The 23,328-nt window shown below is 34.2% G+C and overlaps 3 protein-coding genes, 1 long non-coding RNA gene, 1 other non-coding gene and 1 pseudogene across 5 annotated transcripts; 4 read left to right on the top strand and 2 right to left on the bottom strand.

Annotated features, from left to right (window-relative positions):
• Nucleotides 1-5,372: 5,372 nt before the first annotated feature.
• On the bottom strand, nt 5,373-5,454 carry TRNAS-GCU. Its single transcript has one exon. It is a non-coding gene; the product is annotated as a tRNA-Ser (tRNA).
• Nucleotides 5,455-5,611: 157 nt separating this feature from the next.
• LOC122581666 lies at nt 5,612-8,279 on the top strand. Its single transcript, XM_043753912.1, has 2 exons — nt 5,612-6,555; nt 7,999-8,279. The coding sequence occupies exon 1, from the start codon at nt 5,687-5,689 to the stop codon at nt 6,515-6,517; it is 831 nt and encodes a 276-aa protein (XP_043609847.1). The 5' UTR covers nt 5,612-5,686; the 3' UTR covers nt 6,518-6,555; nt 7,999-8,279.
• A 2,839-nt stretch (nt 8,280-11,118) lies between these two features.
• LOC122581292 (citrate synthase, mitochondrial) lies at nt 11,119-18,983 on the top strand. Its single transcript, XM_043753493.1, has 20 exons — nt 11,119-11,294; nt 11,479-11,536; nt 12,837-12,899; nt 13,652-13,693; nt 14,136-14,201; nt 14,363-14,428; nt 14,536-14,649; nt 14,775-14,838; nt 14,955-15,037; nt 15,645-15,694; nt 15,780-15,857; nt 16,250-16,378; nt 16,476-16,518; nt 16,759-16,845; nt 17,096-17,197; nt 17,914-18,021; nt 18,124-18,174; nt 18,323-18,396; nt 18,488-18,539; nt 18,643-18,983. The coding sequence occupies exons 2-20, from the start codon at nt 11,486-11,488 to the stop codon at nt 18,733-18,735; spliced, it is 1,416 nt and encodes a 471-aa protein (XP_043609428.1). The 5' UTR covers nt 11,119-11,294; nt 11,479-11,485; the 3' UTR covers nt 18,736-18,983.
• Nucleotides 18,984-19,243: 260 nt separating this feature from the next.
• Nucleotides 19,244-19,808, top strand: LOC122581293. Its single transcript, XR_006321005.1, has 2 exons — nt 19,244-19,413; nt 19,497-19,808. It is a non-coding gene; the product is annotated as an uncharacterized LOC122581293 (long non-coding RNA).
• Nucleotides 19,809-20,054: 246 nt separating this feature from the next.
• Nucleotides 20,055-21,362, top strand: LOC122583388 (annotated as a pseudogene).
• Nucleotides 21,363-21,371: 9 nt separating this feature from the next.
• LOC122582573 lies at nt 21,372-23,294 on the bottom strand. Its single transcript, XM_043754985.1, has 3 exons — nt 23,096-23,294; nt 21,960-22,067; nt 21,372-21,885 (listed from the first exon to the last, which is right to left on the bottom strand). Exons 1-3 carry the CDS (start codon nt 23,174-23,176, stop codon nt 21,667-21,669), a joined length of 408 nt encoding a protein of 135 aa, XP_043610920.1. The 5' UTR covers nt 23,177-23,294; the 3' UTR covers nt 21,372-21,666.
• Between the last annotated feature and the right edge of the window lie 34 nt (nt 23,295-23,328).

Here is a 23,328-nt window from a genome sequence, read left to right on the forward strand (position 1 = left end):
TTATAAAAACTGTGTAACTGTAAATTTTAAATTTTTCATTGATATTTTTTTTTAAAACATTATGTTTTATTTTGACTAAATTAGTTTGATGTGGCATACATATTTTATGTATGTTAAATTTAACAATAGAATATGTAATATTTAAAATTTTTATTTGGATATATTTAATCTTTTTTGTTTAACAACGACATATATGATAATTGGTAGATTGAGAATAACATATAGGAAGTGGATTCGCTAAAATTATCCCAACTTGACTAGTCAAGTTAAAAACATCCTGACCCTTGATTTTTCATCTAATGGTTAAAATTTCCCAACTTGATTAGTCAAGTTGTGATAACTTTAGGGAATCCTAATTCTAACATGTATGGTACTATTTTACTAAACAATGACATATTTGATATATTAATAAATTAAAAATGGCATATATAATATTTCAAAATTTAATTGAGCAAATATGATATTTTGTAACTTATGAATGACATATATGAAATTTTTCCTATTATTTTAATCAGGTCGTACAAAAGAGTTCTCTCAATAAACGAGTCCCCAATTAAACCCTCAAGTCTAACTTTTTTATTTGTTTATTTATTTATTTTTTAAAACGACAGAATTATATTAAAACTCAAAGACCACTAGCAAGGTACTAGAGGTAAAGTATAAAAAGTTAAAAAACTAGAATACAAAAAGTTACACATCTAGATCCTTCCTGAAACATTGACATCAAGCACCTTTCTCAGCTTAGTAAAGGCTTGTTTCCACTCATTGAAGATTCTATCTAAAAAAAAGGAAAGTTTAATTCTATCTTTTCAAAGCTCAAACTTGAGACCTTAGGCCGCTCCCTATAAGGTCGTCGATGCCTCTTCGATGAGCTCGTCGACGTCGACCTTATAGGGACTCACTTCGTCGACGGGAATCTTTCAAGGCAAGTCGGCCCATCGATGAACGAAGACAAGGAAGAAGGCGGGGTCCACGTTAACGCAAACAAAACAAAAAAACAGATTTTTTTTAAAAGTTTGAATAAACAACGGCTAGTTTTTTTTTTTTGTTTTTTTTAAACTTTCCTTATATATATATACTCCCTTTTCACTCTCCTTTTTCACACTTTTCTTCACAACTTCTTCCATTTTCTCTACAATTTCTTTCATTCTATTCACAACTCCAACAAACTTTTTCACCATGTCAAACAACGAAAACCAAATTAACGATATCTGGAATCACTTTCTAGAAAACGCGATGGCGGGTATGCCCCCTATGCCCTCTATGCCGCCCATGCCAGCTATGTCGTCAACTAACCAAGACCAAACAAGCCATGCTTCAGGCTCATCCAACCCGATCCCAATGGGTCCTTCACCCCCTTGCCTTGTTAACCCATATTCTCAAGCGTATTACAATCAAATTGGTCACAATCCACTTATGGGTCAACCTCAAACTTGGACCGAGTCTCAACGTTTGGCGTTAATTCAAGTCCAAATTCAAGCTCAATTGGCGTTTGACTATCACCAACAAAGACCAAGAACGCCACAACCGCCATTGATTATCAATGAAAATGTCCCCGACAAAGATAGTGTCGCGTTTGTCAATGATGAAGAAGAAGATGAAGTTGTGGAGGTGGGTCGTGGGAAGAGACGAGCCACAAAACCGAGAGAGAAAAGGAACTGAGAAAATGATGATACATTGTTGTTGGCAAGGTGTTGGGTGCATTGGTCGCAGGACCCGGTGGTGGGTAATAGTCAGACGGAGGGTCTTTTTTGAAAAAAAATTGGTGGAGATGTTCAACAGCAAAACGGCTTATGGTACACGTACCAAGAGCCAAATACATGGCAAATGGAACAAGATTAAAAAGGGTGTTAAGAAATTTGGTGCGGCGTTAAAGAAGGTTAGCGAGCATGGCCGACAAAGTGGGGCGGATGAGCGACAGGTGATTGATGCGGCTGTGAAACTATACAAGAAACAAACAGGGGAGAAGTTTTGGCATTACCAGAGTTGCTATGATCTTCTTAAAAACTTGGCCATTTTTTGGAATGAAAACCAGGCCACGACAAGTCGACAAGCTCCGGCGGTAGATTTGACCGCTGATGATGTTCCATTTGGCGGGACCCCCAACCCCACCCCGGCCCCATTTGAGACTTTATTTGGGTCGGACCCCATTAGGCGACCACCGGGTCGTAACGTTAGCCGTAGGCTGTCTAGTTCATCCAATGCCACATCGGGTCGATCTTCGGGTTCCGAAACGACTCAACAAATTAGTTCTTATCTTCAAGAACAAAAAGACGCTTTGCGACGAGCTGAGATTAGAGATGCCATGAAGTTTCTGGGGAGACCAATTTCCACGGGTTTGTCGCAATACGACCTAGAAGCACACATGAGATATCGTCAATACTTGCAAGAGAACTATGCAAGCTCGTTTTATGCACCACAGGAGGCACCGGAGCCACAACCGGGTCCTAGCCACATCCCAGAAAATGACGAGGACAACCAGACCGCCGACGAGTAGTGTGTTTTATTTTTAAATAATCGTAATGTTTTATTTTTTAGTGTGTTATGTGTTTTATTTTTAGTAGCAATGTTTAATTGTAATGTTTTTTTAATTAAGTTGTAATGTTTAATATTTAATAAAATTAAGTAGTTTTTTCATTTTGTGTAAATTTGAAATAAAAAAAAATAAAAAGTGTGGAAGAGGTGTGAAAGAGAGGTTATAGGGAGTGATTGTGGAAGAGGTGGATGAAAAGAGAGAAAAGCTGACGTGACAGTGTGGAAGAGGGTAAAGAAGAGATGTTATAGGGAGTGGCCTTAGAGAGTAACTCTCTCCTGCCGCGAGATGATGGCTAACCCACCTAAGTATTAAATTACGTAACATTGTAGCTGGAGTAACTTGTGGAAGCCAATTTAACTAAGAGACCCTTAGTCTGCCCGGCGTTGATGGGCTAACAACAATGCAACCAAAATGATCAACAGTTGCAGCTCAGCTGATCAAGAATCCTTAGTCTGACCAATTGTGTAAATTAAGATATTAAGTAAATGCTTAAATGTGAAAATTAACATGTCAGCTAGGAAAATATAGGTCGTCTGCAAAATGGTGTTTTTAATTCTTATATCACATGGATCGTTTTCCATGAACTGTTTTGTTGAAGTACTATAATAACTTATATAATCATTTATTCTACTCTTTTGGCTCAATATATACCCCAACATGAACCAAAAGTTATCCATTTTGACCCATTACCTAACCCTCACATATTTTGCCAAATCTTTTCTATAGCATATCATGGAGCAACTTGATAGAATCATCATATACCTTTTACTATTTCTAGTATTTTTTTGACAAGCAAGCATTTGGTAAACTCGTTGGGAGTTCATTTGTGCCCACTCTTTGTTTACGGGATTTCACAAAGTTATTCATATCTATAGGTTAGTAGTGTACTTGTATGTTTTAATTTATATGCCAAAATATGAAAAAATATTAGCGATAATTGGGATTTGCTAACTTATATGCAAAAGGTAAAGATAGACTTAAAATCTTATATTGATTCACATTAAAATCCTCATGACTCTTGAAACTGGGTGTTGGTCTTAGCTTACTTCACTAGCTTACTTCACTAGCTTACCTCCTTATTGGCATTTGCATTTCAAAAAGCCACATTTTACTAGCTTATAATCTTTTTTAAGCTCACAAATCACAAGATGGACAAATATAGCAGAATGTTAATAAGACCATCCGCAACGGTTGAGGTTATCCTTTCAACAAAGGTCCTAATCAGCATGCCACAACAGCTTTTCACTCATTCTCCCCACAAACACCAGAAGCTCTAAAGGGTTGGAACTCAAACTGACGAAAGAAAATGGCGCTAAAAATGGGGGGGCAAAACAGAAGAGAATTTAAAAAATTTACAATCCATAACCAGCAAACTTTATATCTCAAATTCAAGCCTGCAAACCTAGAAAAACTTAACAGCAATACAACGGCTCAAGATCGACACGCCTACATATACAAGTGTTTGACTTGGAATGAAACAAGAACAGATTTGCTAAGAATATCAGTAATCCAATTTAGGCAATAACATTGACCATATAACCAACAACTCGTCATCATCCTAATATCAACATCAATCAATGCCTAAATAGAACTAGTATACGGAACCTAACATCTAATAAAACATGGAATTGTGTTATTCTAAATGTTTTTTTATCTATTTATTTTAAAAACAGCATACAAGATTTAAAGTGCAACAAATTAAATGTCAAAGATACAAGCACACAAATGAAGTGTAAATAACTTCATTAGTAAATAAACTTGCAAAACTTTGGTTAATTTGGTCATCTTCCGACACAAAGTTGGCACAGATATGAGCCTATTTGCTTTATAGATGACACCACATCATAATTACTCAAAAAATAGTAAAATACTCACGATACGATTTACTTTGGGTTCAAATCCAGAAAACTGATGTCAATCTCAACATATATCCTCGCTATGGTAAGAAAAGTAAATAAACTTTATATTCCAATAGCAAGAGAAATAATATGTCAAGATATATATGATTTCTATAGTCACCTTCAGACACAAATTTGGTACTAAAACACCAAAGTTGCTGTGTTGGTGACAAACAATTTTACTTACCTGTCTTCAAAAAACTTCTCGAGTAAACGTGAACACAAATACAATAAATCGGCGTTTTTTTTATAGAGCTGGCCTTCAAAACCCTAGGGTTTATCCAGTTTGGGCTTCTATGGTTTTGATAACGTACAGATGGGTTTTTGTCATTTCATAGGGGGCTTGTTTGGTTTCCTTTATTAACCCAATAAGTAGCGTCTTCATTATGTGGCCCATTATTAAAGAATTTGCTATAAAGTTCATTATCAAGGTGGCAGAAAATATATTTAATTGCTATTATTAATTGTATTTATGTAAAAAAAGAAAATTTCCTTTCAATGCCGAGTTAGTTGTTAAATCCACATTAACATCTAAACTGGTAGTATGCGGATCACATACCACACTTCACACGATACACTCGTTACCACCCTCAAGAGATCCCTTTGTGGTTTACTGCGAGAAGGGAAATAAGGCTTGAACCCGAGACCCTATTCAAAGAAAATAACCCCCACCAACAAATGGAAAAGCAAAAATCATCATTCATGAATCTTTAGTTTTTGAAAAGATCCCGAGAAAATTTGACAAAGATTGCAAGCGAACATTAAAAAAAAAAATCAGTATTTTCTCGGTATATAAAGTTGTCACTAACATTTTAAAAATGAAAGTACTAAACCACAATGACCATCTGTGTAGACTGTAGTATATTCGTACTTTTATTATGTTCTTGTACAAAATAAAAACACATATGTAGATGAAAAATTATTACAAGAAAAAGAAACGTCGCCTGAGAGATTCGAACTCTCGCGGGGAAACCCCATGTACTTAGCAGGCACACGCCTTAACCACTCGGCCAAAGCGACTTTTGTCTTAACTTTTTCTTCTTTCTTCAATTGTTTTAATAACAAAACATTTATGAAATAAAATACTACCAATAACAAGAACATACCACCAAAACCAACTAATCATTGGCCCCATTTCCCACTCTCCTCCATTCAAAACCCATCCAATCCACATATATATTGCAATAAATAATCCATACATGTAAAACATCACATTTTATCATAACAAGTAGTAGAAGTCAAGTCAACCACCATGGACCGTCGTACCTACTGGTGTCACCAATGTGACATGAGCATTTCCTTAATCCCAACAACCTTAACCACCATAACTTCTTGTCCTCATTGCACTTCTGATGTCCTAGCTGAACTTGATTCCCCAATCACTTTCAATACCCAAAACAATGACACAACAACTTTGATCTTTGATAGCCCATATTTTCACCATGTAATAAACCAGTTATTTAACAACAATTTTGATCATGATGACAATACTAATAATAATGATCATTTGTCGAAAGGAGATAATATAAAAGGTATAAAGTCAGTTAAGATAACAAAAGAGGTACTTGGAAATGACCATGTTGTTATATGTGCTATTTGTAAGGAAATGTTTGAGATTAATGATGATGTTAAAGAGTTGCCTTGTAAGCATATGTATCATCCTAGTTGTATAATTCCGTGGCTTTTGATACGTAATTCTTGTCCTTTATGTCGGTACGAGATTCCGGTTCAAGAAGAAGAAGAAGAGGAAAAGGAGTTGAAGGTTAGAAGGAGGTCGAGTTCTAGCTTATTGAGAGCAGAGGTTTTTATGGATGAGGAACATGATACTATTGGTGAAGAGGAATTATTCGGGTTTGGGTTGAGGCATTTTGCTAGGAGAAACCGGGTTATTTTACCCATGAGGCATAATGATGAGTTGCCACAAATGCAAGTTGATGAGGAGGAGGTTGAGGTTGGTGATTCGGGCACAACAGGCAATTTGGATAATGGGTCAAGTTGGCCGAATTGGCCTGTTGTTGATGGAGATGAGATTGCAATGGGTAATGCTAGAGTTAATGATGATTTTGGTGTTATTATATCTTGAGCAATCCAAAAAAAGGATCCTTTGTGGATAAAATTAAGGTATACATTATGCTTGATTTGATAAACGTGTCAAATTTATTGTTTTATTTGCTTCTTTGGTGATTTTTAGTTTATGTTGCCTGAATACGGACTACTGCTGTGTCACTTTGCGCGATTGTAAAACCTATGAAATGCTTACTAATATCCGTTTCTTGTTTTCTCATATGTCGAGTTACTAACCAGCTTGATTAATTGTATTAGATACGAATGAACTAGAGAAGTTATTTTAGTCCCTATGTAAGTTATTAGCTGGTAAATTTAGAAGAGGCAACTCATGTCTAGAATTACTAATCTGATGCAATTAGTGTCCTGCAACAGATAAGTTGATGCTTTAGTGCTCACTCTGCGTCAGGACTTGGATGCTTCCTGGTAACGCATTCTTGGAAATTAGAAATAAGTAGACTTCAGTAAAAATCTCTTTGACTAATTTAGACACTTTCACTTGTTTTTGTTGGTTACCTAAGTTTAATGGATACATCAGTCCATTAATCCTAAAGGGTACTTATGCATATGGCTAATTTGGGTCAATATTGCTGATCCCTGAGATTAGCGTCTCTAAGGAGAAATAATAACTTTCAATACATCATAAATGGATACGATAAGTTGCAACTCTAGCTAGGAACTGACACATCAATGTGTACAAAGCTTATGATATTTCCATTTCGCTGTGGAATCTAACCCGAGTATGTTACCTTGTCAATGAAACTATAGGGTTATTATGTGTTTGTGTTTTTTAATATTTATTTTTCAGGCTGCTTTAGTCTCTATCTAAAGGTTAAAGTATATGTCAAAAATTAGCAGCCGCCTTGTGTTTGTTATCATATTCAAAGTTTATTATGGTCGGTTTGTCCTAGCCTTGTGGAATTATAAATGCTTTGAAATGACTCCTTAGTCATCTCCAAGTCATTTTGGATTATTATTCTTTCTTTGAATGATATCAATAAAATAGTCAGTATGAGGAGTTATTATATAGGACAGAAACATAATGTGGCTTTGCAATGCTGTGAAGAATGCAGTGGTGCCCCTTAGCCATTTATACGCACCGGGATTTAATTTATATTTATCTCCATTAGGCGTGACAAAATGAGCGGGTTGGATAATGGGTCAAAATTGGTTCTTTTGCGTATAGTGTGTCAAAAATGATTACATAATCATATTATTTCAATTGCACTCTGCGTTTTCTACTAAAATGATTCAGGAATTCATATTATTAAAACACTTTTTGGATGACTTTTGGTCGTTGACCCATTTGGCCTATCTTCTTACCCGACGTACATGAATAAAATCTGATTACTTTTATCGACTTATTTTCTTGTAAATGAGGTAAAATGGTCACCTTTACTCTCAAATGAAACATCCAAATATCTTGAACATGCATATTATGTGGTTAACATTTGTTCTGTCACTCGAATAATGCTTAACTTTACCTTTTTACATATGCAGAGTTGCAGATTATATATAGGGTGGTTCTTACGGTTCCAAAGTACCTTACCAGCATGAAAATTTAACCAAGTGTAAAAATCTGCTGGTATTGTATGCTTACATTTTCTTTCCGCTTTTTTACTGAGCCAAAGGCGCAGATGACTTCTTTAATGCTAAACATTTTGCGTTAGACTTTTCTGTAATAAAGGTTAAATAGCCCTTTCTCTTTTAAATAATGGGCATGTTTGTGCTCTTTGTATTCCCCAAAATGTAATGTAGACTACTGTGGTTTATGGGTGTTATTGAAATGAGTTTATGAGCCAGTATACCTCAACCTTTTCTTTTAGTTATATTATTGATAACTATGAAATAAATATTAAAAAATAAAAGATTAATGAAGAGAGAGTATTAAGCTAAAAGATAAGGATTATGGGTGCCAAGTATACCCCAACCTTTTCTTTTAGTTATATTATTAATAACTACGAAATGTTGCACGAACGGTAAAGTGGGAATGAGAAATAATGAATCATGAATTATACTTTGCATCCGTCTACATTGCAAAATCGAAATTAAAAAAAACTTTGTATCTATCTACTTTATCATTTCATCGTTCTTAAAGGTTTGACTTTTTCCTTTCTTGACATCCAAATTTTACATTTTAGCTTGAAAGAGAAATTAGTTCATAGAGGTACATAAAATGCATGCATTATGGAGTTGTATCATAGAAAGGTATTTTACATTAAAATTTATAATTTTAAAAATCTATATATACGAAATATAGCATTTATATAAATTAAAATCGATATTAATAAAATTATCAACATTGAAGATTTATATAATTCTTTTATCATATGATAGTCAAAGCTAAAATACAGACTTTTTTTTATATCATTATTGTTCATCGACGGTTGATAATGTCGGACGTCATCACCTTTAATTTTGCTTTTACATTGAAACTATTACACAACACAACTCTAGTTACACTGAAGTGTCTTAAGCATAAACCTTTGTAGGGATTTGTTAATTTGTGTTGCTAGTTACAACGAATTGAACGTAATGTAACTTTCCCAACAAAAAAATAATTTTACCATATGTGTTGTTATTCAAAGCTAGCAATTGCTAAAACCGATATAAACCATTGTCATGTTTTGCCGCCAGCCATCCTCATCGCTTGCCACACTTATTAATAAAAGATTTTGTCATTTCTAAATGTGTTATACACCAAAATAAAGTTTTATTTGTTAATTTGTATTTTCTATCTAATTTAACGATAAATTTATTTTACTTTTATAATCTTATTTTTTTTTCTCAAAGAGTTATTTTTTATAATAAATTTAGATATAACAACGTTGACTTTGGAAAAACCTATCTCTTAGTCCGAGAACATTGGACTCGCAAGTCATACCTGGATTAAACCTAAGGTGGGAGGAAATGGTTAGATGTTTATCAAAGTTTACCAATTAAGTAAAGTATATAAAAAGGTATATTAATAAGAATAGTAATAAGTAAAGTATATAAAAAAGTATATCAATAAGTAAAGGATATAAATAAGTTTATTAATAAGTAAAGTATAATAAAAGTACTATTTGGATATATAGTCCATTGAAGAGACCTATGGCGGCATTCAATGTTTTCCACTTCGTTATCAAACCATGAACGGTTCGCGATTTGCAACCCATAGTACGCGCGTAATGTTTGAGAACGTGCTTCCAAAACCCCTTCACCTTTTGCTCATTCCCATATTTTTTACACTTAGATATTTGAGTCTATACTTGCGCCAAAACCACCTCTTGTACATCATTCCAATTTCCACGCTTTTGCTTAGTGCCAAACGCTTTTTTCTTCCTTCGCACATCAACTTCTTGAATCTTCTCTTTTTCATCCAAATCTACATGAAAAAGTAAGTATAGTTACTATTCATAAAGTAAGTATGTAGATAAAAAAAAGAGTATATATACTATTAATAAATATTTTGAACGAAAAAGTAAACCTATACCGGTTTGCTTGTTGTTTTTGAATTACGGCTACAAAGTCCTTCGTATAGTCTTCGTCTTGGCCTGTGAATGGTTCAAACTCGGTGAGTGAGCGGTCCTAACAATGTTGTAGTGTTGAGAATTCATTGGTGGAGGAGAACCCATATTATACCCAAAACTCGGAGAAGCGGGTTGTGGAACGTAAGGGGATGATGGTTGAAGAAATTGTTGATTTAGTAGAGAATAGTATTGGTTAGGATATGAGGTTTGTTGCGGATATTAGTGGCGACCCGGATTATTTTTTTGAGTGGTGTATTTTTTCCCCTTTATTGGATCCATGTGTTGGTATTTATAGTGAAAATGATTTGAAAAGGGGGTAAAATTTTTTTTTTTCCTGAAAAAGTATGTAATAGTCATAAATTTGACCGTTGTGGGCCCCAACCACAACGACTACCTTCTCTCTCCACCAGGTGAAGTTCACCGATCCATCAACACTGATTGCGTTCGCCGATAGGCGGTAGCGGTGTTGCTTACGAAAGCTGCTCGGCAAACTACGTTTATCGCGAGCATTCTCGCCCCCTAAAATCTAAGTATTCCAAATAGCAATATAAGTTTAGAGTTTTGTTAATCGAAACCCTAAAGCCTTTGTTAAGGTGCATTAAATAGTTGTACACTTATCATAAAATTCAGAGATGGACTCTGATAGAAAAAAAGGATTAGTACTTCAAAATGTGAACAACTTTACACAAAATGCCATAGTGTGTATCGAACTTTAATCATATGCATTGTATGTAATGAACTTTCAAATCTTATGCATTGTATGTATTCGATCAATCAACAACTTATAGGTGACAGCGTATGTGATTGGCATATATATACTCAAATACAAACAATGCACAAGATTTGAAAATTTGACATATAATGCATAAAATTGAAGTTTGATATATACTATGATATATAGTATAACAATTCATATAAAGTTGTTTACATTTTAAAATATTCATCCCGAAGAAGAAAAAAAAAAAAAAAATACAATCTTGTTGGGAAGTTTAACCCGATATGAACATGGACACAAACTGGTTTTTCTAGAAGTGGAAATAGTGTGCCCCTCCCCGGTTAAGTTGGAATTCCAAAAAAAAGTTGGTAATAGATTGACCAGTCTTGTCTAGCCTGACGGCTTACGACTCTCCATACACACACACACCAACCTCCTTCTCATTTCATTCCCCATTTCCTTTTAAAATTACTCCTTATTTCAATTCAACAAACCCCTTCGCATATCATCACATTTTCAATATTCTTCTCTTTCTCATCATCTTTCTTTTCGAATCTTAATAAATAAAGGTATCATTCTGTAAACACACACACACACACACATCTTATTAATCGTAATCAATATAAAAATTCCGTTTTTCATCACTATCATCTCTCACCGCTTGATTTTGAATTTCCTCAGATCTGTATATATATTATTAACGTATATATATTATTATTATAATAATAATTGTGTTATTTTTTTGTATCTCAGTAGCGTGATGGTGTTTTTCCGCAGCGTTTCGCTCCTCACTAAGCTCAGAAATCGTGCTGTATGTTCTCCCCTTTGTAATGTACTTATATATTAAATATTAAATATTATTTACAACAATTTACTGCATATATATGAGTGTGAATTTTTATAATTACTTATTCAATACTTGTTATGATATTATGCTAGTTTAGAATTCGGTTTGTTACATAATATCTATATACATACATATACATATAGGATATGGGTAACACTCCGGTGAAAACACTTTTAAAATAAGAACGGTGAGAACACTTAAAAACATCATTTTGATGCATTAAAAGTCCATAAAACTAACATAGTGCATAACTAATTATCATTATTTAAGTGTTTAACAACACATTGATCCTTCAAAATCGAAAAAATCACGTTTTTTGTTTGGTGCATCCATCTTGGATGCATATATCAAAATGATGCATCCAACAAAAAACATTATTTTTTTCGATTTTGACGGATCCATATGTTGTTAAACACTTAAATAATGATAATTAGTTATGCACTATGTCAGTTTTATGGACTTTTAATGCATCAAAATGTAGTTTTTAAGTGTTCTTATTTGTTCTCATTTTAAGTTGGTTCTCATTTGATTGTCACCCTATAGGATATAGATATAGATATAGATATTTATATAGTGATTTTTGTTTGTTAATGAGACATGCTTATGCTTGAAAAATAAGCTACATTTTTTTCTTATGAGAATGTATTCTAATCTCTATGCAATACTTTTTATGTTACTATGGTAATTTAAAACATATTAGCTTAGATATATTAGATTACGGAACTGCTTTTTTTACGGAGTGAATATATTTCGTTAGGTTCAAAATATTGTTTAGTTCCATGGAAAATAGTAAAAACAGTAGACATGAATGATCTGGTTTATGTACTCGGTATGAAATGAGAATCGTTTATAAATTATAGTTTTGTTTTGTTATTTTTTTTACCGCGACATTTGCTATCGTTGTTGAATAAAGTGTTTAAGAAAAGAAAGTTCCAGTCCTTTTTTTGCCGATAAACATTTTTTCCCAAAGTTCATCATGTGCATCACATATTCACATTCTGTGATGCACAATAAAAAGTGATGCAAAATCGGTTTTATGATGCTCAATCCAGATTTGATACACGATGGTTTTCTCATCCTTCTTATGAATTTGATCCTTTTTGTGATGCAAAATTTGAAATGGAAGCATGGAACTCGTAGTTTTTGTTGAATAAGAGATTTCGAAAACTTAGCATATTATTAATTAATGAAAATTGTTTGTTAGGTATCAATTATTGGTTATAGGATCTTGTATAATGATCATGGGATTTTGTTTGTTGAACAGGTTCAACAACCTAGTTTGACCAATTCAGTACGGTGGTTGCAGATTCAGACTTCTTCTGACCTTGTAAGTTTTTATAATTATAAATCGATATGAGCTTATACATACACCAAAGGTTACTGAAGTTTTTATATTGATAAAAATTTGAATTATATTATTATTAGTATGGGTCAATGGACTATAGAACATTTTGAAGTAATTAACTGTAAGAGGGTTAGTAATGTCTTCTAAGATATCATTCGTAATAGGTTAAATTAGTTTCTAGAAAATAGTTGTGCCTGTTAAGTTGTAGATATATGAGCATTTACTCTTATGCTTAATAGATCCATATGATTTCTGAGTCTAGTTTGAACATACAAAAAAGAAAAGTCTACTGACTGGAAAGCATGTAGAAGATAATTTACTTCTGTTTACGTATCTGCCAAGATTAAGCAAATGGAAGGCATTCTCCATACATAGCAAATGTTGGATGTGATAATGGCTTAAATCTTTTTGATGATATAAATACGTCTACATAAGATATGTAATAAACAGTAGACACAACTTTGCTATCATGTATGTATCTGTGGGGGGCGTATTCCATAAATGTGGTCAGCAGCATGTTACAAATACCTTTTTATACAGGGCTTTGAACTGAAGCAAATTCTACATTTTCATATCATCAGCACATTAGTGAGATTTCGTGTAAACCTGCAAAGGAACCTTGTAATAAATAAAAAGTTTAACACCTGCTTGGATAGTAACCGAAATAAATTCATAAAGCATATTCGAAAGTACATGTGTATATCCATCCACGTGACATGTTTAATTTGATGCAGGACCTTCATTCCCAGCTTAAGGAATTGATTCCAGAGCAGCAGGTACATTTTTTGCGATTATGGTTAAGGTGTCATGTTCTTTTTAGTGTTTCTTTTTCTTAATTATGAACTTTTTAGTATATAAATGTCTAATTAAGCATGTAGAGTTCTTTTTTGTGTTTTAATAAGTTACCACATATATGTTCACCACTTGACCTTATATTAATCTGAGGTAAATAATAGCATGCAAGGAGTTGTAAAAGTTGAATACCCGAATGTGCAGATATAATATGAGTATAGAATACATGTATAACTTCTACTAAAGGCTATTAATTAACTTTCATCACAAATGTGATAATGATTCTTTATGAGTTGCTTAGCTAGTGAATCATAATCACATACTATTGATTTGATATGCATATTCAAGGTTACTTCTCTTATAGCACTGAATCTAGATCTTTCTTCATGATCATTTTCATCTTTTGGTGGTTTCGATTGTGTGCAGGAGCGTCTAAAAAAGATTAAGTCAGATTATGGAAAAGTTCAGTTGGGTAACATTACTGTTGATATGGTAAAGAAATTTCTCTTTTGTTTTCTTACTTTTTCTCCATTATTTTCTGTTTGAAGCTAAAAGGCAATGCATATGGATGTATTTTATATTCATGTTGTTGCAGTATGTTATAGTACAATACATTATGTGATTTCTACTCTCTCTTGTGTCACAAATATAAGGTACTTGGTGGGATGAGAGGAATGACAGGTCTACTTTGGGAAACATCCTTGCTTGACCCAGATGAGGTATGCACCCGGTTTCCATGTGAATATAACATTTTATTTGTTGAAATCTAAAATTATGAGAGTATTGTTGGTCTTTCAGATTGTAAATGGTTTTTTTTATTAATCAGGGAATTCGTTTCCGAGGCCTCTCCATACCTGAATGTCAAAAGGTATTGCCAGCAGCAAAGCCTGGTGGAGAGCCATTGCCTGAGGGTCTTTTATGGCTTCTTTTGACCGGAAAGGTAGACTACTAATCTGTGATATTTTTTTTGTAAATAATATCTTGTATTTGCTAACTACTACCTTCAATATATTACACATTGTTATTTCGGCCATGGCCTAATTATTTCATTTTTTCTTAAATCAGGTACCAACTAAAGAACAGGTTGATTCTTTATCCAAGGAACTCCGCAGTCGTGCCACTATCCCAGGTCCTCTACTTTTCACTTCCATTAAGTTTGCACATAACTTCAGGACTTCTTGATGTCAATTCTAGCATCATGTCGTATACATGTACGTATTGCTAAACTTCATTTGTTTATTGCAGATCATGTCTATAAAGCGATTGATGCCCTACCTGTCACAGCTCATCCAATGACTCAGTTTACCACTGGTGTTATGGCTCTTCAGGTTTATATAAAGCTATCCATCTATACTCCTTTATAAAAATTATCACACCCCCCATTTTTAGAAACAGTTACACAATAGTTACATACAAAATTACTAAGTTACCCATACTAAACACCCACTATGGAAAGAGTTTTTATAAAATACCAAATTTGCCCTTAATGATTAATTTACACTCTAAACCTCTACTTTAATAACTAACACTTTAAGCGCTAATCTTCTAAAAAATTCGCACTATCACAATTACATCAACCTACAACACTTGACACCCCCACCACCACCAATAGGCCATCACTGACACCACTAGATCGCCTTCCCCACCACCGTCGCCGCATTGCGCGGGTACCATGCTCGTGTTTCTTGCATTTTCTAGCGGAGAACTATAATTGATTATTTAAACATTACTTTTATATATAGAGAGAGCTCTGATCTTAAGATATAGAAAACATTATTTCTATTCCCTGTTATGACTCAATTTTATAGATAGAATTCTTTCTTTTCACTCATTGAAGTAATATGATGGGGAGTTAAGTTACACCTAGGCATAATTAAATTGTAGGATTAGTTTAAACTTTTATATCTTGATATTCAACTACTCAATCTTGGTCAGGTACAAAGTGAATTTTCCAAAGCATATGAGAAGGGGATCCATAAATCCAAGTGAGTTATTTCAGAAAGATTTATCTGTTAAAATAACTCTTATACTCATTTACAATTAAATGTAAGATTTTTATCCTTCTTATAGATACTGGGAGCCGACATATGAGGACTGTCTTTCATTGATTGCCCAAGTACCAGCTGTAGCTGCATATGTCTACCGCAGGTATATTTAATTTTCTATAGTAGTGCTCATGACTTCAGTTTTTCATCTCCTAAATGTTTATCCAAAAAGCTAGATTATTATCGAAATAGTATAAGCTTTGCAATCATATTAGATACATTATATACTTACAAAAAGGGTAGCACTTTTGGAAGAAAAGTGATCCTCGTTAATTCTATACTATTCAATCCAACCCCCAACATAATGGTAGTCATTTTGACCTACGACGTACTTGACCCATTACCCATATTGTCCAACCCTCCCAATTTGCCATCTCTATTATTGCATCCTTCTGTCAGTTGAATAGTTAACTTGAACTGTCAAGTTTTATGCATGTGGATATTCTTCTCTAGCTAATAGGTTTAAATTTACTCTTCTGTTTAACTGTTTTGAAGGATATACAAAAACGGAGAAAGGATACCCATGGATGACTCGCTAGATTATGGTGGAAATTTTGCACACATGCTTGGATTTGATGGTCCTGAAATGCAAGAGCTAATGAGACTATATGTCACTATCCACAGGTGGGCCTTTGTCTCTGCAGCACTGAGACCATGTCAGATTTATATTTATTATCATAAATTCTTTCTGACTATTGAATTGTTTATTGAATTGTTGTAGTGACCATGAAGGTGGAAACGTCAGTGCTCACACTGGTCATCTTGTAAGCTTTTGATCCTTTTCCTATACATATCTAGTCAGGGGTTCTTAAGAGTTTTAAAGATATACCGTTTAAAAGGGAATAAGACAATACATGGTACAAGTATATTCCTATCACTAATAATGTGTCCTAGTCCATCTTAACATTAAATATGAGCTATTTCAAGTTGTTCCCTTTCTCTTATTTCAGCGAATGTAATTGGTTATCTTGCATGCTCTTTTAATCTTTTTTATGATTATTTAGGTTGCTAGTGCCCTCTCGGATCCATATCTTTCATTTGCTGCAGCATTGAATGGCCTAGCTGGACCTCTGCATGGTTTGGCTAATCAGGTATACCTTTGCTGGTGGTGTTTTCTTTTATCTATATCCCTCTGTGCTGTTTCTTCCACTATTATCAGAAAAAAAGAGCTTTATATCATATGATGTCCTATATAGTTCACCTTTTTTGTGAGGTTTATGACTGAGAGAGCCTGTTATATGATCTTGTATCTCGTTTCGCTACACACAAAGTAACTGTGACGTATTCTGGTGAAAATATTTTGTCCCTGCTTCACTTTCTCACTGTATATTATTGCTGCAGGAAGTATTACTATGGATAAAGTCTGTGGTAGATGAATGCGGGGAGAACATAACCAAGGACCAACTGAAAGACTACGTCTGGAAAACCTTGAACAGTGGCAAGGTAATGTGATGGAGTTCTGTTTTTTAGATACCCAACAGAATGTTTGTTGATATATATATATATATATATATAGACACACACACACACACACACACATGGATATCCGTAAAATATGATTGAAGCAAAATAATCACGATTGGTTCATGGCTGTATTACAAGTGAGCTCCACCATGTTTAGTTCTGTGCATGCTGATTTAGGTTTTCCTTTCAGTCCAAAAATGAAAATAAAATGTGCTGGTTAGCCTTCCATAAGCTGGCTGGGTGGTTTGCTGTTATTCTAAACTGTCACATACAGTCCTGGTTGTGATTTGAAGGTCTAAAGTCTAAACCTGCTTAGGCTGAACCATTCGTCTGTATCTATACACACTATTCTAATTCATTTACGAGAGAACATCGAGCTTTTAGAGTACGCAGATGTTCAAGACCTTGTTACCTAAACTGGTTTTAAGATTTGCTTTAGTTTTCTTATTAAATATTTTAAAAACCCAGATTTCTCAGCCTGAGCCAGAGCCGCCAAGTAATGATTTCAAAGCCTTAGTTGTTTTTGGTCCATCTGGAACACTATAAATTCGTATAGTTCGGTCTGGAAAAATGTGAAACTGAGATTAATTGTTTGGGTGAAATATATAAGCCAAAGTGAACCCTGGTCATCCTTACTTTCATTGTAATTGGTAGTTCATTGTATCTTAAATTCCACCTCTCATTTTAAAATGCAGGTTGTTCCTGGATTTGGGCATGGTGTTCTGCGAAAAACAGACCCCAGATACATATGCCAACGAGAATTTGCATTGAAACACTTGCCTGATGATCCTCTATTCCAGCTGGTTAGCACCTCACACTAGATATGGGAATAGGTTTTCAATTTACATCTAATGGACTCAGATACCTGACCATCTATTCCTTTTCTGTTCATCGAATTTTTATAGGTGTCAAAACTTTATGATGTGGTACCACCAATACTAACAGAACTTGGCAAGGTAAGCTGATTTATATATAAATTTTGTTTTTTAATCTTAAAAAGGAAATGAAAGTTTTTATCCAGATTGGTACTTTTTTTTCTCGGTTATCCAATCTTGATAGTGGAGCTCATGTTTCATCATTTTTTCTCTCTATTAATGTCTGTAGGTGAAAAACCCATGGCCCAATGTTGACGCTCATAGTGGGGTGTTGCTCAACTACTACGGTTTAACTGAAGCAAGGTATGCAACTTTTTGTTTTTCTGAATTTTTTGTTTTAAAAGAATCATAATGTGATGCCTACACTTTGTGGATACAAATGTTGAACTCTCAGATATTACACTGTTCTCTTTGGCGTATCGAGGGCAATTGGAATCTGTTCTCAGGTTAGATCTTGGATTTCAATACCTTTCATTTTAGTCGTTATGATTCTTTTATTGTTTATCACATAAGCATGTCCTACTCTTACTGTGGTCTTATTCTTTGCAGCTCATATGGGACCGGGCTCTTGGGTTGGCATTGGAAAGGCCGAAAAGTGTTACAATGGAATGGCTTGAAAACCACTGCAAGAAATCTGCATAATTTTGTAAACAAAACGAATCCATTTCATTTATTTAAAAATCCAAATAATAATAATTGTTTGTAGATATGCAGTAGTCGTATGAAAAGCCTAGGCATGAGTGGTGCCTATTAAAGCATTATTGTGGTTATTTGGTCGGCTTACATTTATAGTTACGAACTAACATATCTTGTAATTTATAAATCTGGTGTTCTTGGTAACAGCTATGCCGGTTTTGCTGAAGTATGGAAACATCTTTATTATCTTGATATTTACAATTCTATTATTCTTGGGAACTCTTGACTTGATTATCATGTACTCTTTGTATTAGTAAGAAAGTACTAATAAAAGTAGTAAAAAACTAAGTGTTCGGTGCCCAGAAAAGCATTTTCAAAAGAACTGTGAAAAAAGTTTGGAAAATGAAAATACAAAGGTAATATTGCATGTACTTGAGTAATTTTTTTGATAGTGGTTATTCTTTAACCCTCCCCTAGTCCCTCCCCAGAAAAAAAAAAAAAAAAAAAAAAGAACACCTTACTATTTTAGTTCTGATAGAAATGTCTATCTTTCTAACGTAGGTCTGAATTAAATTGTTCATTGTTAAAGTCTTAAAATAATAATAACAAGATGTAATTGATTGGCAAGAATTTTGTGTCCCTCAAGACCCAGGCAGATGGCTTCATGGTGGCCAACCCACATAAGTGAGTTGGTTTATATTTTGTTGTCTTAAGGGTCACATATTTATCATTTTTGTTGTATTGATAGATGTTTCCGAAATATACAGCTCTTTGGACAGACAATCGCTCCTCCACCGGTCTGTTAAAAGAGATGATGACTTTGTAAAAATCAAAGGGCCAGAAACGGGAGGCTGAATATGATGCTTAGGACGAAGAATCTTTGATAGTTTCAATAATTAATGGAGCACTAAGTTTATTTTCTAGTGTTAGAGATTATGATTGTATTTTGTATGTAGATGTTTTAGTAAGCATGTACAATTCTTTTGACCTTGCTCATTTGCTAAAGTTGATGTGCATAAATGATTAATATAGAATACATGTATTGTCATGTTATACAATCAGCAATTTGTTGAACTTTAGAATCATGAGAGTATGGTTGGTCATTCATGTTAAAAATGGACTTTTTTCTAATAATCAAAATTCATTTCGAGGGTCTCTTTATACCTGAATGTCGGGAAGGTACTGCCAGCAGCAAAGCCCGGTGGAGAGCCATTGCATGTGGGTCTTTTGTGGTATTATCCGTATTATCCAACCTGTCCAATCTGCCATCTCTACCATTTATATCTCTCAGTTAAATAGTATACTTACTTGAAGGATATGCAAAAATGGAGAAAGGATACCCATGGATGTCTCACTATATTATGGTAGAAATTTTACACATGCTTGGATCTGATGGTCCTGAAATGCAAGAGACCATGTCAGATTTTGATTTATTATCATACAATCATGTGACCGAAATATGCTTCTGACTAATGATTTGTTGTAGTGACCATGAAGGTGGAAACGTCAATGCTCACACTGGTCATCTTGTAAGCATTTGATCCTTTTCCGATACATATAGTCAGTGGCCCTTAAGGGTTGTAAAGATGCACCGTTGAAAAGGGATTAAAACAAAGCATAGTTTATGACTATATATATACACATATCTTTCCCTTTCCCTTTCTGTTATTTCAGCTAATTTAATTGGTTAGCTTTCATGCTCTTTTAACCTTTTTTATGAATATTTAGGTTGCAAGTGCCCTCTCGGATCCATACCTATCATTTTCTGCAGCATTGAATGGTTTGGCTGGACCTCTCCATGGTCTGGCTAATCAGGCATATCTTTGCCGGTAGTGTTTTCTTATTTATATCCCTCAGCATTGTCTCTTCCATTATCATCAGAAACTATAGAAAGGGCTTTATTGTATATGCTTATGTGAGGCTAATGACTAAGACAACCCATAATATGATCTTGTATCTCGTCTTCGCTACACACCAAGTAGTTGCCAGTGGTAGTTTTTTGTTCCTTCTTCACTTGCTCATATGTATGTTATTTAGTACTGGAAGTATTGCTATGGATGAAGTCTGTGGTAATGAATGTAGGGAGAACATAACTAAGGACCAACCAGAAGGCTATGTCTGAAAACCGTGAAGAATGGCTGTCATACAATATGAAACCTGCGTAGGCTGAAGGTCTAAACCTGCTTATTGCAGTTAGTTTAGGACCTCAAGCTTTTAGAGTACAGGGATGTTCAAGACCTTGGTACCTAAACTTGGTTTAAAGATTTGTTTTAGTTTTCTCATTGTATCTTTAATTGTTCTACCTCTCATTATGATATGCAGGTTGTTCCTGGATTCGGGCATGGTGTTCTGCGAAAAAGTGCCAATGAGAATTTGATTTGAAACACTTGCCTGATGATCCTCTGTTCCAGCTAGTTAGCGCCTAATAGTAGATATGGGAACAGGTTTTCATTTTACATTCCAATGGATCTGAGATATACCTGACCTCATCTTTTCTTTTTCTGTTGATCGGATTTCTTTAGGTGTCAAAACTTTATGATGCGGTACCGCCAATACTAACAGAACTTGACAAGATAAACTGCTTTATATCGGGTTATCACATCGAATGCTCATCATTCATCAAATATGGCTAGAGCTTAGAATTCATGTAAAAAAATCAATCACCATACACTTCATACTTTGTTATATACACCATGGGCATCTCATAGTTACCACAACACTGGAAGAACACAGATCCTTGCAATTAAATGAACACAAGAAACCAAATTAAGTTACAAATCTAAGGACACCCATTAAATCTCGGATGCATAGTCGAACATGATATAAGGAGACTTATTTTCCCATTGTTCAATTGAATAAGTATAAAACTTTTAGCCAAATGAATTTATTACTTAAACCAAAGGCAAATAGAACATAAACCTGACACGTATTAGTATACTACTTGGACGACTGTTCTGCCACTTTATCATCAGCGTCAATCGATGCTGCAATACTTCGTCTTTGATCAGAAGTTGCAGTGATAACCGGCATCCATACATCAGCAGTATTACTCAACAGTGACTTCACTTGGGGATCAGAAGCCATGGCTGAAGATATCATCTCATCAACATTGTCAAGCTTTGCAGATAATCTATCCAACTCTGATGCTAGTTCAAGCTGATATATTCAACACAATTTTAAGTTACTTAAAAAATTGGTAAGAATGAGTATGAAGTTGAAACCGGAATTACCTCATCAGGAATCTGTGTAGACTTTGAAGGAACTTTGGTAACTTCTAACCCAAGAGCTTCGATTTTGGCACGTAACTCAACTTCTTCCTGATTTGTCAATGATTCCACCTATATAAGTTTAACACAAGCAACAACTTTTGTTAGGGATATGTGTGAGATGAGTCCACTGAATAGCAAGATTTGGGAACTCGACCATTTGGTGTCTTCAATGACTAACCAAGCTGAGCTTGGGGAAAGCGGCCTCAAGTTTGATATGTTGGCGACTTTAAATGATTCTATCCAATGCAATTTACTCTATTTAATAGCCATTTGACTTAGCTTGGTGAAAAAAGATTTGACTGTAATGTTAAAGAAAAGTCTAACTTTAGTCCTAAACAAGCTTTTTGTGAGCCAGGTCAAGTTAAGGGTCATGCCTAACTAAGGTATGAAAGCCCATATGCCATAGAAACCAAGTCGATCCAAGCTAAAGCTGAAGCTCAAGCTTTTGGCAATTCTTGCAAAAATGAGTTTTTAAGCTTGCAGAAGACCATAATGCCCTTCCGAAGGTGGCACTTTTCACCCATTTACCTAAAACTTGTGTTTAAACTCAGATACATTAAGCTTCAAACTTTTCCATAAACAAATCGAATTAATTGCATCACCACGTCGAGTGGGCGCGTGTTAAAAGTTTCTCTAAGTATTTTTCAAATGCTTACAATGATCCTTGGCATAAATTATCCACTACATTTTCAATGACCCTTAGCGTATATGAATATTACCGATCAAACGATGACATAAACTCCAAATATAACACATTAACTACCTAAGAGCATTAATCTAAGTTTCTAAGTACGCCAAATCGGTATTAAAACTAAACATTCAGAAGTCGTCCATTTCCTAGCTCGATCTCTTCGTTCCCCATTTAAAGTAATAGAGAGATCCTTAAAAATCAAACAGAAAACTAAAAACAACCGGAAAACTATAGATGTTTTTACTTACATTCTAACTACATATGATTATGATTTATGAACACTCTATCAATTTTATGATTTCAAACACCCACAACATCATATCTCCAAGCATAAAATACAAATAATAATATTCCCTAACATCATAAAATTTATCAAAATTCTCAAAATCCAATAATTTAAGAATACCTGTTGTAGGAGATTAGATAGAAGGCCAAAGAATTCAGTGTCTGGAACTGATGACGACGTTGCTTTACGTTCTTCACCCATTTTTTATAATTATTATATTTTCTTTCTTTCTTGGCAATTGGATATTGCTTTTCTTCCCCCTCTTTGTGATTCAGATGAAGCTCCGTTTCCTTATTCTATGTTTTTAGTTTTTTACATTTATTTTTCTATTGCAAAATAGAAATAGACACCGA

This window comes from Erigeron canadensis, chromosome 9, assembly GCF_010389155.1.
Source record: "Erigeron canadensis isolate Cc75 chromosome 9, C_canadensis_v1, whole genome shotgun sequence".
NCBI classification, from domain to species: domain Eukaryota; kingdom Viridiplantae; phylum Streptophyta; class Magnoliopsida; order Asterales; family Asteraceae; genus Erigeron; species Erigeron canadensis.